This window comes from Antennarius striatus, chromosome 4 (assembly GCF_040054535.1).
Source record: "Antennarius striatus isolate MH-2024 chromosome 4, ASM4005453v1, whole genome shotgun sequence".
Taxonomy (NCBI): domain Eukaryota; kingdom Metazoa; phylum Chordata; class Actinopteri; order Lophiiformes; family Antennariidae; genus Antennarius; species Antennarius striatus.
The window spans coordinates 12,247,845-12,265,812 of NC_090779.1; the positions used below are offsets into that span (position 1 = coordinate 12,247,845).

General features: G+C 40.1%; 1 protein-coding gene across 5 annotated transcripts in view; it reads left to right on the forward strand.

The window, feature by feature from the left end:
- Positions 1-315: 315 nt before the first annotated feature.
- LOC137594046 (voltage-dependent calcium channel subunit alpha-2/delta-1) overlaps positions 316-17,968 on the forward strand; it is a 74,530-nt gene continuing 56,877 nt past the window's right edge. For all 5 annotated transcript variants that reach the window (XM_068313267.1, XM_068313268.1, XM_068313270.1 and 2 more), the window contains exons 1-3: positions 316-586; positions 12,561-12,642; positions 12,907-13,023. In XM_068313267.1, coding sequence (XP_068169368.1) covers positions 498-586; positions 12,561-12,642; positions 12,907-13,023 — 288 coding nt within the window. In that variant the 5' untranslated portion in view covers positions 316-497. The remainder of the gene's footprint in view (positions 587-12,560; positions 12,643-12,906; positions 13,024-17,968) is intronic.

A 17,968-nucleotide genomic window follows, 5' to 3' on the forward strand; every position in this document is an offset into this window, starting at 1 on the left:
TTGCTCCGAACCACCTTGAGTATATTTATTGGGGGGGGTATATTTATTGGACCCAGACAAAATCTTATAGCAGCTTTAGAAATGTCACATATTCACAGCAGTGGTGGCTGTTTAAAATTGCACCACATCAATTCGATAAGAAGAGTCAGTTATCACAGGCTAAAATGAGCATGGGCGATTTTTTTTTTCTTGCAGTGTTGATGAAAAGGAGGGAGGACACTAGGAGAGCGACAGCGTGAAAAAGCGATAGAGATAGAGAGAGGGGAGGTGGGGGGAGAGGGAGAGAGAGAGAGAGAAGGGAGTGAGGGGGAGACAGAGAGCCTGAATATCCAGCTTCAGTACCTGTTAGAGCTCTTGATGACCGGGTGAACAGATTGGAGTCGTCAGGGTTCGTTAATCTGCCGCTCACGCTGCCTCTTGCGCACCGCCGCCGCGCCGACGGGAAGTGGCGCTCATTTGGTGCTGACGCGCGTCGGGGAATTTCCCCCGTTAATATAATGGATACCTGCACGGTACGAGCCTGGCTGTTTTGGGCACTGTTATGGCACGATGGGTCTTTTGCGTCGCAGTTTCCGACACAGCTCATGTAAGTAAAGCCCTCTTTAATCCAATTTGGAGCAGTTCATGTCGTTTGAATTCCAGATACCATTCTTCTCAAATGCTCGGTTGTTAAAATGAGCCACTCGAGGTGTGTAGATTGTGTCGGATGGTTAGAGTCGGGTAGGCAGCAGTTTCATTCATACACTCCAGTGGTCATTTGAAGGGAGAGAAGTTTGGTTTATAGAATACTTCTTCCCCTGGCTGCTCGCTTAAGGCAGTGATTATAGTGTTGGCTACCATAGCAGTGATTTAAAGTGGCAACAGCGCAGTAACTTCCTCTAAGAAGTTCAGTTACCAGGTCCTATAACCCTATGTGAAATGACAAAAGTTGTCCCTTGTCTGTACTCTTTGCGAGTTCAGAGTTTGATTCCATATAATCCAATATTATTAAATGTTACCGGGATTGCGTAATAATCCTTTTTTTAAAAAAAAACAATATCAGAAAGAGTACTTTTTTATGCATTATTATACCTGGGCACCAAATTTGGTGACAACATAATAAGCTTGCATTGAAATAAAGGGCAAATATAGAAAATATTGGATGTAAAACTTTGTGAGTTAATTGAAAATTAAGAACTTTGAGTCTGTTTTAGATTTTTGTGGTGATGGACTTTATTCATATTTTCATCATTGAGCTATGTAGCTGGTCCAGGATAAATACCTCTAGGACATCTTATTGTCCCTGAGGTAAAACCAAAGTGGCAACAGAAGTTAAACATTTGTTAAAATCTACATTTGTTTGCATTACTAATGATAATTCATCATTTTCATTATCATCCAGTCATGTGTGGGTGAGTTTTACTTCCAGGGTTGGTCACCAAACCAGACTACTGTAAATCAGAAAATGGCTGTCAGATATTTCTAGCATTTTGTAAATCACAATTATTAGGGTGAAATTAGTAATCATATGTATTAGAAATACCTCAGAAAAAGACAGACTTCCACACCACAGACAAAATTTTATTTCTCAAAATCAACAACCTATTCCCTTGCTTCTGCTGCAGACTGAATGCTGTGTCAGAAAATATACCTGTACAAAACAACCTTACCAAACTGACCTGTCTGTGCATCCCTTTATGCAAACCCTGCTCATTGCTCAATATGATTTTTGAATGAATGAGTGCATGAATGAAGTATTCAAAATCGATTCAAAATCATAATCATATGCTTCATAAATACAAATGCACCCATCTTCTTTGCAACTCAAATAGATTGCATGTATAATTTTATCCACTGTCAAAATGCAGTGGTGTGAAGCAGCATGAAGCCCTGCAAACAAGATAGTAAAAGGAACTCACAGGTCTATTTAAATAAATGAAAAGTTGTCATTTTGTATATGCAGAGCTGCTGAAATAATAAATAGTTAATCAGATATGAAATACCGGTATCTTTTTTTGTTTTTAAATGCACAATTTAAATAAGTACTATTTGATTTTTTTCTACGAAGGTTCAGATTACTGTGAGTTCCAGGACATTGACTTAGCTCCTCTCCTTGGGGCAGCTATTATGAGGAACATAATGGATAGACATTTTGAACAAAGATCCAATGAGTCATAATACATAGAAAACAGTCTGCTGAAAACACGTCCTTTTTTCTGATTATCAATTGGCGGGCTACAATTTTGCCAATAACAGCCAGTTGTTTTGCAGTTTGACGATCCTAAATTGCTCAGGTGTTGGAGTAAATATTCTGGAGATGAGATTATTTTTACTGCCTTTAATGTCTAAAGCAACATTTCAAACAATCAAAAATGGCACAAATGCTTCATAATGAGATCACAAACTCAAATTGCAATTATATGATATTTACAATCAATTCTGCTTGCATTTATGCATTTATCTTTGCAAAAACTATGTTTATCATATGGCTTTGCAGAGTTTAGCAAAAATGAGGGTTGAAGAGAGGGAAAGAACTGCTGCTGGGAGGCTCTGAAAAGCATTAGCTCTTGGAGGAATGAACAACAGAAACCTGCTCTAATCCTGAGGAGAGCTGAGATTACCACTGGGCAATGTGGCATCAAATCAATGACATGGTTCAGTCAAACTTTTACCAAAAATAATCAATTATGATTGTTTTCGTTCATTTTTTTTTTTTGAAGATGAGGCCTGAAGTGAATCAGTAATTGTCTAATCTTTAGCCACTTATCCAAATCCGGGTCAAAGGAACCTATCCCAGCTGACATCAGGCGGGAGGCGAGGTGAAACCTGGAAAAATCACCAGTAGAGAGACAAACACCCATTTACACTCACATTCACAACTACAGTCAATTTAGAGCTGGCATTTTACCTGAGTTGCATGCTTTTGGAGGTAGTAAGAAGCCGGAGAACCTGCAGAGAACCCACACAAACAAGGGGAGAACATTCAAATGCCACACAGAAAGGCCTGAGGTGAAATTGAACCAAACACCTTCATACGGTGAGGCAACAGTGCTACCTAATGTGTTACTGTTTTGCCCTTAATGAACTAAAATGATCATTTAATTAATTTAAATAATTGTTAATTTAAAAATACATTTAAATGTAGTTTCTGCCTACAAAACCACATTCATCAACCCAAAGAATTAATTATTAATTGAATGTCTTACCAGAGCAAGACATGTTATGTTTGAAATGCAGTGTTGATAATCCTCTTTTCATGTTGAATTTGGGACTGTTATTTGTTTATGGCTGAATTTTTTCTTTCCACGATCCACTGCAACCGTAGAACTGATGTTGTGTTTGTTAACTACAGCTGGAGGCCTTTCAAATTACTTCCTCAGAGTATATTAAACACTTGCAGCAGCACAACGCAGATGAAACCATACGTCTGTCATTTTCTGTCCTATGGTCAAGGGGGCACAAGGTAAATAACATATTGGTCGTTCCCAGGACAGCCATGATTAAAAAACAAAATCCAATTGACATCACAACCTCGCCCGCAGCCTTTTAATATCTAACCATTCATTCATTCATTTGAAAAAAACCCCAAAAAAACCTGCCAATATTCATATTAGAAAAACCCACATTTTAGTGATTTGCTCATTTGCAGTCTCACTGTTGAGAAGAAGACAATCATCATTTAAATTTGACTGAACCAAGTGCAAAAAGGCGCTCAAGGTTGATTGAGGAAGAGGGTGAGGCAGGTGAAGAAGGTATGTCGGATACAGTACACTCAGCAATTTGTACACCATGTAGACAAAAGGTGTTTAATTATCTTAGTTGTGCATTCTTTCTTGTACAGAATAAGTGTGACACAGTTACTCCACATGCATATTGGCTTCTTCGGGGCAAAATAAAACCACATTTTAAAGCTTTTTTCTGTGCTCCATGACAGAGAATTTGTGAGGTCACTGCGTCCCACCACCATGGAAACTGGAACTTAAATTGATCGTGACAAACAGAGTAACAATTAACTATACACCAGGAAAAATTTGAGGAACTGTTACAACATGTTGCCACTGATTAGACATTACTTGCTATTTCTGCATATTTAACCATAATCACTTATATTAGAATCATTACTTGTTGAACAAAAGTAATAAAATATGAACTTTAAATTTCAACAGTGAATCATTAACATTTGAATCAGCAGGATTGTGAGGTTATCAATTTCTGTTTTGATGCATTTTCAATTACCTTATTTTCCGCACTATTAGGCGCACCTAAAAGCCTAAGATTTTTTCATAAACCCGTAGTGCGCCTTATAATCTGGTGCGTCTTATATATGGATTAATATTCATATTAATATTGGTTAAAAACATGATAGCTGAAAAAAAGCCAGCAGTCTGGCTGCCAGTCATGCCGCACTCCGCCACCAGGGGAGCACCCCCACAAGGCACTCGGGCCCACGCCCCCTAACAACGGTAGTCAAGGGGCGTCACCGAAGCCCCGGCTCTGACCGAGCTGCTCTCAGACGGTAGAGCAGACTGTAGGAGCACCGGTGATTACGTAGCAAAACATAAGGAACTTTCAACAATTCTATTAAAAAAGTTTGACTGACTGACTGATCTCAGTATTTCCTAACTATTTGGCGTCGGAAATAACCCACTTTAAACTTAATTGGTCTTAAAAATGCCATTGTGCTGTCATCTGGAATCTAGTGACAGTCCATTCAACAGTATTAGTCTGTGGAAACACACGGAGAAACTGGCATAAAGGTGAATGAAAGACCCTCAAAGCTGAACTTCCAGCCTTTTCTGAAATTTCAGGAGCAGTCACTGCTAGACAAAGGTACCAACGGGTGTGCTGCAATTGATTTACAAATGTAGTTGATAGATCTGGGCGGAGGGGCGCATTCAGGCTTGTGTATTCTGTCTGCAGCGACATACTATGAGATTCATGGTGGTGAGACACCGACGTTAAAGTCAGTTCTATGAGTAAAACAGCATCATATTTGCAAGTAAATTAGCAGCCTGACATTAAAAACTAGTTAAACAATTGTTTAGGACACACAGCAGCAAATAGCTGCACCTCACCTCCGACTGGACTACCGATCGATCGAAACAATATTTAATTAATAAACGAAGATGAACGTCGGAGCTTAAATATCTGCTTCAAACTTCAGATCAGGAAATAATCCGCTCTGTTCGCACTGACTGCACTCGTAATGAATTTAACCAGTTTTTAATGTCAGGTTTTTTAATATGCGTGTTGACTTCTTTCTAAGATGGCAAAGTGATCAAGTGATCAGGGTTCCTTGATGAGGCTCAGAATGGCTTATTGACATAACAATAGGGGCCATTTAAAGGTAGTCAGGAAGTCATGAATACAATCATGACTGCCTGAGCAGAAAAGGCTCTATCTAGTGGACGGATTGCACAACAACAGCCACTGCAGTTTATCAAATAAATGTTATTTATTTTTTATTGTGTGCGCCTTTTAATCCGGTGCGCCTTATATATGAAATAAATTATAAAACAAACAAATTATTGAGGGTGCGCCTTATAGTCCAGTGCACCTTATAGTGCGGAAAATACTGTAAATCCCATGTCTCAATCACAGTTAACTTAAAAAAAAAAGGTTTTAGAATAAAAGGAAGATTTGTCTTCACTCTTCTTTCTTTATCTGTCAGCAGAATGAGTTAAGGTGTAATGTAATTTGTGTCCCTTCATCCATATTGACTGCTGACTGGAGGAGAAGTGTTTATAGAAATACAGAGAGGCAGATGGAAAAAAAAAAGAACTGCGTCTGAATACCTTCAACGATTGTACTGTGCCCATACACAGTAACACCCTTAATTTTTGTGAACGTTCACATTCATTGTATCGGAAAATATTCTGGCTGTTTGGAATCCAAAAAATGAATGATTCAATTTTTAAGTTGCATTTGTTATGCCAAAGGATAATTTGCTTCTGAGGGATAATCAGCACAATTCAAACTATATTAAAGAAGCAGATAGTCAATTGTTGAGTCTAATAATCAGGTTGTCAAAAATCCCAAAAGCTTTTATTTTGTATCAATATTGTCATTGGTGTCATGATTTGCTTCAAAATATTATTTTAGGGATTTCTCCCTTTTCACTGAGAAACTGCAATCTTTGGTGTTTCCATGTCTCTTACTTCTGTCTGGATGGGACCCCTTCTGTTTTTGCTTCTTTAATGATGTGTAATTAGACTGTAGTTTAACACAGCTGCTTACTGAGGTGCAGACTCTGGGCGGCTCATTACTCTCTCCAGAGCCAAAGTGAGAGCATCACAACATATGTCTCTCTATTTTGTATCGCCTCTCTGCCTCGTTTTCTCATTTGCTCTTCCTGTGTCTGAAAAACAACGTGGGGCAGTGTCTGACCCAGTTGCCATTTGTGTGTGTTTATGTGTATGTGTTTAATTATCCAGGATAGTAGCAGAGGCTGCAGTAATCATAGCCCAGTAACCAGAGCAGAAACATTTTGCTACCTCAGATCAAAAGGATTTACTTTATTACTGTTTTGCATTCACTGGATTTCTTTCTCATTTAAGTGACTGAAAGAGTGCCAGTGTGATAAAATTATGATCGTGATAAGATAGTAAGTTTTACTGAATGCAATATTTGTATAGAAAGTCAAAATAATTTAATCATTAGTCTTAATTTCAGGAGGAGATCTTCAGTCAGTCAGTCAGTCAGTCATCTTCAGATTATCACCGCTGTATCCGCCGCAGCGGGTCACGGGGAGCCGGAGCCTATCTCGGCAGCAGAGGGCGTGAGGAGGGGGACACTCCGGGCACGACGCCAGTGCACCGCGTCAGGAGGAGATATTACTTCCCAAATGAAGCATGGGCAGAAAGTATGCCCTTCCTAATACCATTTATGAGTGTTGCCACTTAACTATGTTGGTACCTCAAGGGATCATTGGAAATGATTTAAGACAAAATAATGCAGAAAAAGTGCATACATTTTTAATGTCTGATACAGTAATTCTTATATCTTTAAGGGATATTTTCCATAGAATTTGCCTGTGAGTAAAACAACAGGCATACAGCTGTAAACTGCAGTGGTAGCATCAAAGATGTTCACAGACATTATTACAATGACTTATACTACAAGTAATTGAGACGTTTCACTGCCGCTCTTGAACTGCTTCGGTTCTCTATTAATCCGGAACAGAAAAAAAAAAAACCCACAGTGGCACAAAGAATCCAGGGTGTATATGTTTTGTAGCTGCTGAAAAAAAGGCCAAATCTGAACAAGTTATAACAAAGTTATTACTACTATTTTCATTGCAAGTAGCTGGGTTTGTGTCAAGTGCAATGTAAATATTCAACCAAACAACACTGAGAAATGCTTTTCTACAATTCTAATTCCCATTTCAAAACATCCTAAGACAAATCCACCACACCATCTCATAATCCAAACAACCAAAGCCCAGGTGAATATATACGACAGTTTCAGCTTAGATCTTGGAACCTAATAAGATAGCTGTTGGGTATTTACATCCCAAATGTGAAATTCTTATATCCCAAGATGGTGAAGGTACGTATCAATCCTGCTGTCAGTGGTTTATATCCTGATATTCTTACCTTACATCAAGATAATTGGGCTGAGCTTTTGAGACACTTTTATGTAGCTTGGTTTTGGCAAAATACACTAAATAGGTTTGAAAAGGAAAAAAATTTCATTATCCATAGACACACAGTGAAACACATCTTCACACAATGCACCAAAGCCTGGGTCATCTCATCCATTTGTCAGTGCTTGTGAGTTTTTGCCACAGAGATTTACACTGGAAGCAGCAGATTGAATAGAAGTTGAACTCTGGAGAGATAGCCCTCTGCTTCCTGAATATAAAGCTTCTAGACGCACGAACACACATACACACGAACACACACACACACGCACGCACGCACGCATGCACATCACTGCAATCATAGAGCTTAGGCCCAAGGTGCTCTACAATGCCTTACAGTTTGCTGTTACCAGATTTGGGAACAAATAAAGGGCGAGACAGATGGGAGGAGGGAAGAAACTGAAGAGAAAGGAATTTCAAAAGGAAAAGAGAGTGAAATAGAAACAATGATGAGAAGAGAGACAGAACCTCAATACCTTAAGTTGTAGATATTTGTTACTTGACAGGAAGAACCATACACAATTTGCTTTACTGGCTAAGTATGTCTGATGTTTGGCCAAATGATCATTGAATGCGCTTATACAGCTGCATGTTGACTGGCTAGGCATGATATCAGCACAATATAGTATATAAAAAACCAGACATAAGTAAACCTGATATAAGTGTGTAAGAAATATTGTATTGGCAAAGTACAAAGTAGAAAGAGAGCCACATTAGTCACAAATGAATGACAGTCTCATCAGTTTACAGGATAAGTTCTAATAATTGCCAAACATATTATTTAATAGCTTTTCTGCAGTATTACAAATTTTCATGATATATTATATTCTTTTTAAACTCCATCTCGTCCTTCCAACTATAGTTGATGTGTATGAAAAAAACATAAATCTTAAATAAAATAATGAAGTGCAAAAAAATTAAAGTGTTTAAATTGAAGCTTTTAAAAATGAAACACAAAAAATTAAGCATGCCTTAAAAATACCAATATAAAAAAAGAGAGAAAACTTACAAACTTTAGGCAACAGTAAGTAAGAAAAATATAGGCATCAGAGTTCTCCTGGAAGAGCAGTGTATGGTCTTCAGCCAGTCATGAAGATCAATCCTAGTCCTGCCCAGGGGACACAAGAGACTGGTAGCAGGATATACGTAGATGGATGTGGCAGGTCAGAGATCTATACAGGTGCCTGACCATGCAGGCCTCTTCTATTTGTGGAAAAAGAATGTTGAACTTCACTAGAAACTAATGAATGGGCTATGAAATGGTGGAATCACTGTTATGAGATTTCACACAACCTATAGAGGACCCTTGCAGCAAGGTTTCAATCATTTGTAGACAGTGTATTGACATCTCACTGAGGCAAAAGGGAGATGCTATGGTCCAACCAGGACAATATGAAACAATGGAATCTTAGTCTGATTGAGATAAAACAGACAGGAGTTTGACAATCTTCTTTAAGATAGCAGAAACCTCTTTGTGTATATATACATTATATTGACAAAAGTATTCGCTCACCTGCCTTGAAATCCCATTCCTAATCAATAGTTTCAATATGATGCCAGTCCACCCTTTACAGCTGTAAGAGCTTCAACTCTTCTGGAAAGCCCCCACCAGGTTCAGGAGTGTGTGTATTGGAATTTTGGACCATTCTTCCAGAAGCCCTGGCTCTCAAGCTCTGCTCTAATTCATCCCAAAGGTGTTTTATCGGGTTGAGGTCAGGAGTTTGAGCAGGCCAGTGAAGTTCGTCCAAAAGTTCATCCACACCCCACTGTCATCCATGTCTTTATGGAGCTTGCCCCCCCAACAAACTTTACATTTGGCACAATGCAGTCCAACAAGTATCATTCTCCTGGATGGAGAAAGAGACCGCTCCGTCCATCTCCGTTCCACGCGCCTCTCTCCCTCGCCCTGGAGAGCGGCCGCAGCTGTGCTGTCATTGTTTCCTGACAGGACCGCGGTCCTGCTCAGACTGTTTCGCGCAGGTCCACACTCACATGTCCGCATCAAACAAACTGTCACGGTAGTGCGTTCGAGGGTGCACACTCGGCGCCTACGTGTTTCCCCCACATCCACACAAAACTGTATGAGAGACGCTCACCTGAGGATGCTGGTCCTTGGTCCGTCTCCGGGTCAGGGGCCAAACCAAGGCACTACCTGGGTGTGGCTTAAATAGCGCATTGTGGTGCGCTGTCAGGCCAGCCCGGTACCTGGACTGAACCATTTTGGTTATTACTGGATTGTTTAGTGGGCGGCACGGTGGTGCATTGGTTAGCGCTGTCGCCTCACAACACGGCGGGTCCGGGTTCGAGTCCCGCTCTATGCGCAGTTCGTATGCGCTCCCTGTGTCTGCGTGGGTTCTCTCTGGGTTCTCCGGCTTCCTCCCACCTCCAAAAGCATGTGCTTCAGGTTGATTGGCAGGTCCCAAATTGCCTGTAGGAGTGAGTGAGTGTGTGTGCATGTTTGTATGTCTTTGTATGTGGCTCCGCGGATGCCTTGGCGTCGTGCCCGGAGTGTCCCCCGCCTCACGCCCTATTGCCAGCTGGGATAGGCTCCAGCTCCCCATGACCCGCTGCGGCGGATACAGTGGCGGTTTATGAAAATGAATGATTGGATTTTTTTGTATTTTAAAACATCACTAAAAGATGTTTTATGTTGCCCCAAACTCCACCATGCCTTTAGTGAACATTCGTTTGCATTTTTCTTGGTCATTTTGCCCTCAGCTCGGACTTCAGGGGATAATTCTGCGCAAAAGATCTGTGCTTTGTTTCATAGTGGCGCTTCGTGTTACCACTTTTATTTCGTTCAGACCCTATGAGGTAAAATGGTTTTGAACTGCCTGACGGAGGAATAAACATAAACTTCGTCCACTCATTGTTAACCAGCGTTTTTTTTCCTTGTTAACCTCCCTTCGTTTGGAGCTATGCTGTCTCCCTTCTGCTGTGCTCCGCTATAGCGGTAAACTCACAGCGGCAGCAAGCTGTCTCACTTCCTGGTAAACTGAAAGCGCAGAATAGACAAACGATCTGATTGGCTGAACTGAGTGGCGCTATTACCTGATTAACTGGAGGGGCAGCGCCCGCCGTCTGTAGCTGCGAACTGCAAGTAAAAATGCGCAAAGAAAATCTACTCCCGTGAATTTATCATGGAGTGGTCACAGGTCCAGACAGAACCATCACGCGGTCCGGATCCGGACCGCGGTCCGCCATTTGGTGACCCCTGCTCTATGGAGAGAGAGAGAAAGAGCGAGAGAGAAGAGGAAAAAAAAGGCGCACCTGATTCGGATTATTTGGATGGGTGAGCGAATACTTTTGACAATATAGTGTATGTATTTCACTTCTGCTGTTCAATTATGTTCAAGTGGAAAAACAGTCATGTAACCAATGCTCAATAGTAGCCAGAGCACTGTTTACAAGCACCAGCCACTCTCTACTTGAATAGAGTCAATCAGCAGTGATTACTTCATACTGAATTTTAATGTAATGTCTATAATGAAACACATAGACACACTTAATGGGAGCTGAAAGCCAGACTTCAGGTTAGACAGATATGTAACAGACCTTTACCACCGGATCAATAACTCATTAAGAAAATGCTGTCAAAATCTAAACAACTTTTTCACAGATTAGTCAGGTAGACATCCAGCTATACTTTTTTTCTATCAAAAAAAACTGTCCTTGAGCTGTACAAATAGGACTAGTGTCCATTTGTAACTGTTCAACAAACAAGTATCCAATAACAAAGTGTAAAATTGAAAAAGACAATACAACCAAATGGTACAAAAATATTCAACAATTGTAAGTGTAGTAACTGCAGTGCAGCATCACCAAACTAATTCCATAACTCAGTGGAATTCTGGTACATTACAGCAATAATTTAGGGAAAGTTTGTGTTTGTAAAATTTTGATGAACTATTAATTACAAATATTCAATTACTTCTCTCTTGTACTGTGTTACTTTAACAAATTCAGAAAAACTCTGTTTAGGATCTCCAAGTGGATAATGTCAGAAGCCAACAGACAGCAGATGGACAATTAAAAATGGAAGAACAGGCAGAGTCTGCTGCACATATGGTTAAATAAGATATAAAGAGAAAGAGATGGCTGAAATTTTAAAGTTAGAGTAAAAATTTAAGGGAACAATTGGATAGACAGAAAATTACTTAAATCCATGCTGAAGCAGTTTTTCCTTCTAAACACTCGCAGTCAGAACAGATGTCTCACCTCCCTCTGAATCCAGATACTTTTGGCTCACTGTTCCGGTGCACATCATTGGACTGTGCATGTGAATTTATTTGTTGCACATTTCTCCATGTGTTATGTCCTTCAAAATTATATCATAAATTTCATTTATTTAATTAATAATATCTAAGATCTTTTTCATTTACTTCATGATCTCTATCCATGGCTACTTTTGCAAGGAGTCAGGTTGCTGTACAAGCTCATTGTGATCCTTCAGGATTATGAAGAGGCTTCGAAGGAAGAATTGTTTTATTTTTCTAACCTTTATTTTATTAGGTGAAATATTTGAGAACCCGTTCTCGCTTGCAAACATGACCTGGCACCAACATTCTCTTCCTCATGTCTCCAGAGCTCCTTGATAAACAGAGATGTACATTCCAGTTATCTAGTTTTCACTTGTTCTCTTATATCACTTTCACAAGACACAACATGTTGACATTTATCTGACGGCATGACTTAATGTCAGTGACATGTGTTTGATTTGACTACATTCTCTTTGTTCCTGGTGATGCCCGCAAAGATTGGTTCGTATTTCGCTTGACCTATCAGAGTAATTCTTTTTGGCACATTTTTTTGCTTTCAACCTGTGCATCTAGAAGGTCTTGCTAGCTAACAGATTGCATTGTGAAATGTCTGTGATGTCTCCTAAACAGGATTACACCTGTGATTCAAGATTGACTGTGTGGATTGCTTTGTTCAATAGGATTAAAGATTGGGTTGATCAGATGCAGAAGGAACTTGTCACCTTGGCTGACATGGCCACAGCTGGAAAGAGCCTCACTGAGGTATGAATATACATACTAAACACACAGGCATAAAGAAAGAGCACCATAATGCGGTGTATCCCCACACATGCCAGCGTGTCTTGTTTCAGTTATTTAAAAGTTGTATTCTAGTCACCTGTTGTATGGAGATATATTTATTTATGTTCAGTGAACATAAATAAATGCCTTTAATGGAATATAGAATTGTGAGGCATGAAATAGCTTAAATACCATATCATGTGTGTTATTTTACACGTTCACTAATATGGTATTGTTTCTCTCTAGATTTTTCAGAAAAACCAGCACTTATACACTGTGGAACAAAATGATGCAGAGGAGCTGGTGGCCAGAGCAGCCACAAAGATTGAACAGTTGCTGCTGAAGAGGGCAGCTGCACTAGAGGTAATACTCATTCCAGAACCTGCTGTTGGTTTGCGATTTTGCATGGTGCCTTTATGGAAGGCTAATATAGAAAAAAATGGTGAGGAAACCATTTGGCTCGCCATTTTGAAATGGCCTCAATAGTTAAGTTGATATTTTGTTAAAATTCAAATAGTATTCTAAAAAACACAATGAAGCCACTGAAGTTACAGTACCATTTGACAGAACATTTGTTTTTCACACATTTTCACCTTTGGTAACAACTCATTTAAAAAAAAAAATTAGTGATCGTCCAGCTAAAAAGTTTCTCTTTATTCCTCTTGACAAAAATGATTTGTAAATTTTATTAACTTTTAATTTTTAATTAAAAGTTAATGTCTGATAGGAAATAATGTAAGTCTGTGACTTCGTGGATGAAATATATATTATTTGTATGCTTCATGATGATAGTGTGTGATGCACCTACACTAAAAGTATAAAAGTGAAGATTTTCTTCTCCAAGATTCAATCTGATGAGTTTGCTGACCCTGGGGGTGTTTTGTCCTCCTCTCATCCCTTTTTTCTCCTCTTTAAAGAGAAGTAGGTCAGAAATGTTGATCAGTATCCGATGTTTGAAGTGTTTGCTTGCATTCAGAGGGAGAACACAGCACTGCTTACTCTGCCCATATAAGGCATCCTCATTGTTGTCTTATTAGTAATGGAGTGGGAGTATTTATGAATCTTTATAAACACGTCTCCTGCCAAGTGTCTGTTTTGTGTATGTTAAGTAAACTCACTGGTGTTCTTATCGTTTTCCCGAGCTCTTGTGCCATAAGATGCGTAAGCAGCCGGGGAAAACTGTCCTCAGTGTTTTATCCTGTTGACAGACGGTTGTATTTCTGTCTATGAGTTTTAATGTGTGTGAAAGGTGATGGACTGTTGGTGGGCAGGTTGTCAGCCAGCTTGATGCTGATGATCTATCCAACCTCCTTTATTGCATCTTGAGTCTCATTTTTACCCACGACCGACCTCAAGGCACATTGATATTAAATTTTCTTCCTTGAGATGTTAGGATAAAAAGATAAATGATTGACTGGTGATGTGAAAGAACAATAAAATGCATGAAGATGTTCCATGCATTGATGGGATGAATGAAGGAGCATGGGGAACCAGGTTGCAGTAAAAGAAAAAAAAAAGTGGTGTTATTGTTGATAGGATTCAGTATATTGTGATCTACCGTAAATGTGTTTAAAATGTCTGATGTAAGGTTACAAATGATTCTTGGTGTCAATGTAATCGTAATTTGGTAGCTGAAGACACTTAGGCCACCTTTACTACATTGTGAACTTCCATCCTTTTACTTCTGTTTTTCTATCACTTTCATTTTATTTCTGTTCGGTTTCTCTTCTCTACCTCTATGATTAATGACCAATAAACCTTTGAGAGATTGCTTTATTATAATAAAGTACGTGTAATTTATTCTTGGCTTTAATCCCAAAAGGAATACACTCACGAACGGGGTGTGGAGCAGACTATGAGCCACTGTCAGCTTGTGGACCCAAACAAGAACATTGACTATGTAGAGAAAGGACTGACACACACACACACACACACACACACACACACACACACACACACACACACACACACACACACACACACAGACATACACAGATTGTTTAAACAACAGCAGAAAAACTGCAGCAGATACACAGTGTGCTGATTCTTAGTAAGAAAGAGATGTGGATTGTGTGTGATGTCTGTCTTCAATGACCAACCAGCTTGCCTTACCAGTTGTTCACCATCAATGAATGGGTTTTTAATTACAAAGTACACAGGGATAGCAGGGAAGACAAAGAACGAGAAAACATGCTCTGTGTGTGTGTGTGTGTGTGTGTGTGTGTGTGTGTGTGTGTGTGTGTGTGTGTGTGTGTGTGTGTGTGTGTCTGTGTGTGTGTGTGTGTGTGTGTGTGTGTGTGTGTGTGGTGTAGGTGTGTGTGTGTGTGTGTGGTGTAGGTGGGTGTGCGTGTGGTGTAGGTGTGTGTGGGTAGTTCTAGGGGCAAATGGCTCTATTCAGTGACTAAAACACAATAAGAAATGTTCATTTAGAGACACAAAATCCATTAAAAAACATTACTTAAGCATTAATGTTGTTATAAATACGAAATAATTCCATTGACTCATATTCTTTGATTAAACATCTCTTCTTCTTTTCCTTTCGGCTTTTCCCTTCAGGGGTTGCCACAGCGAATCAATTTCCTCCATCTAGCCCTGTCCTTTGAATCCTCTTCTCTCACACCAACTACCTTCATGTCTTCCCTCACTACATCCATAAACCTCCTCTTTGGTCTTCCTCTAGGCCTCCTGCCTGGCAGTTCAAAACTCAACATCCGTCTACCAATATGTTCACTATCTCTCCTCTGGACATGTCCAAACCATCTCAGTCTGGCCTCTCTCACTTTATCTCCAAAACTTCTAACATGTGCTGTCCCTCTGATGTACTCATTCCTGATCCTATCCTTCCTGGTCACTCCCAGAGAGAACCTCAGCATCTTCATCTCTGCTACCTCCAGCTCTGTCTCCTGTCTTTTCCTCAGTGACACTGTCTCTAGACCAAACAACATCGCTGGTCTCACCACAGTTTTGTACACCTTTCCTTTCATTTTAGCTGAAACTCTTCTATCACACATCACACCTGACACCTTCCTCCATCCGTTCCATCCTGCCTGGACACGCTTCTTCACCTCTTTTCCACACTCTCCATTGCTCTGGACTGTTGAGCCTAAGTACTTAAAATCCTCCACCTTCTTGATCTCTTCTCCCTGTAACCTCACTCTTCCACTTGGGTTCCTCTCATTCACACACATGTACTCTGTCTTACTGCGGCTAACCTTCATTCCTCTCCTTTCCAGGACAAACCTCCACCTCTCTAGCTTCTCCACTTGAATTCTTTGATTAAACATCATAACTTGTAAATCTTGTTGGCCATAGTAGCATTGTGTGTGTGTGTGTGTGTGTGTGTGTGTGTGTGTGTGTGTGTGTGTGTGTGTGTGTGTGTGTGTGTGTGTGTGTGTGTGTGTGTGTGTGTGTGTGTGTGTGTGTGTGTGTGGGCAGTTTACTTTTCCTAGGGTGAAGGGCTCTATCAAGTGACTAATGGACCAGTCCACAACATTACTTAGAGTAATACCTCAGTACCTAGTAATACCTCAGCATCAGTAAAACTCTGCAGGACACAGATGGTGTGTGTGCTGTGTGTGTGAGTGTGTGCTTTGTTATGTGCATGATCTGGTTTAAGGAGCATGGAAAGGTGAGACAGCTACAAAACTATGTGTTTTCAAAAGAGCACATACGACATCTAAGGCTATAGCATGACTGCCTAATTTTTTTTTTTAATCAAATGATGGGTTCATTGACTTACAGTGTTATTACTAATGATAATATGTCAGTTGGTGTCAGCCTGAATCCTGACCACACAGTGTATAATGATAATCCATTTTCACTGCAGGAGATACAGTACATATCAAAACATCCACTGAATATCTAAGAAATTGTCAAAAGTTACCTGTAGCATATTTGCACAGGCTCAAACCAACTTGTATTACCTCTTATATCCCACGGTGTGTCGCAGATGGGGTTTTTACTATATGGCGTAATACACTGTCCATTGATTCCAGTTAGCTGTGGGAAAGACAATAATCCTCTTTCCTCAAGATGCATGAGAAAAGACTAGCCCAAGTTTCTGGCCAGGAGAAACATGTTACGAAAGACTTGTGTGTCACAAAGTGCAATAGCGACTAACACAGGACGACATGGGGCAACAGTTAAAGAACAGACTTTGTAAGCCTAGACATATGTTTCCTTTTTTCACTAGATAACTTAAAACACAAGTGCAATTGATGTACTTATTGTAAAGGGAGCTGTCATGTTTAACCCTGTGACTTTACATTATCATTTTCCTTAATGACTGAGCTGATAAAAGTAAAATCCTTTAATTCCTATCACAAAAGTCATTCACTCTTTCATTTCCAGCTGATTATCCTGTGTAGGGTGGCAGGGGAGCTGGAGCCTATCCAAGCTGACTTTTGACAGTCAGTCTCCCTCAGACTCATGCCTCAATTTAACCAGTTCATCTACAGTGCATGTTTTTGTTGATGGGAGGAAGCCAAAGACCCCAGACAGCACTTACACAGGCATGGGGAGAACATACACACTCCACATAGAACACACTCAGGTCGTTGTTTGAAGTTTAACATAGGTACCTCTTGTTGAAAAGCCACAACATTACTTCCTTCCAATCTTGAAAAACAAAAAAGATCCAGCAGATGAAACATTGTTCATCTTGTGAACAAACTAAATGAAATGCCTAATACCATTCATTGGAGTCTAATCTACTGTCAAAATAACAGTATTGAACAGAGGATAGAGCTTTGTCATTGGCAGCCCGCTAGGTTTCTCAGAAGCCTTGGCTTGTTAAGTTGCTGCTTGGATTGGCAGTGTTTAATCATCAATCCAGCCTCCTCCAAATCCCTGCCAGCTATCAACAAACTGAATCCCCAACATGCTTGTTTCCAATCTGTACTCTCGGCAGGCCTGCTTCCAACCTGCACATCTTTTGCCTACTAGTCTCAAGTCTGCCCACCAGCCTGTCTCTGAGTTGGCTAGCCACTGGATCATTATTCTCCATCCTGCCTGCCCTGAGTTGAGTAGCATTCCCCTTGTATGCTCTGATCCTGAACCATACAAACCTACACGGTACCAGATGAGGAGCCTGATGTCCAGTAGCACTCATTTGCTGAATTTTTCTTTCCTATTTTCTAGAGGTTTCCCCATGACAACTCAAAATAATATCTGATCCACATGGCTGTCCCTGATAAACAAACTGCTGTCTCCAAAGATACATAAAAACAAACCTAATGACATACGACATATATCCACACTTCCTATGACCATACATTTATCTTCTTAGAGTTGCTTCCCAGAACCTTTC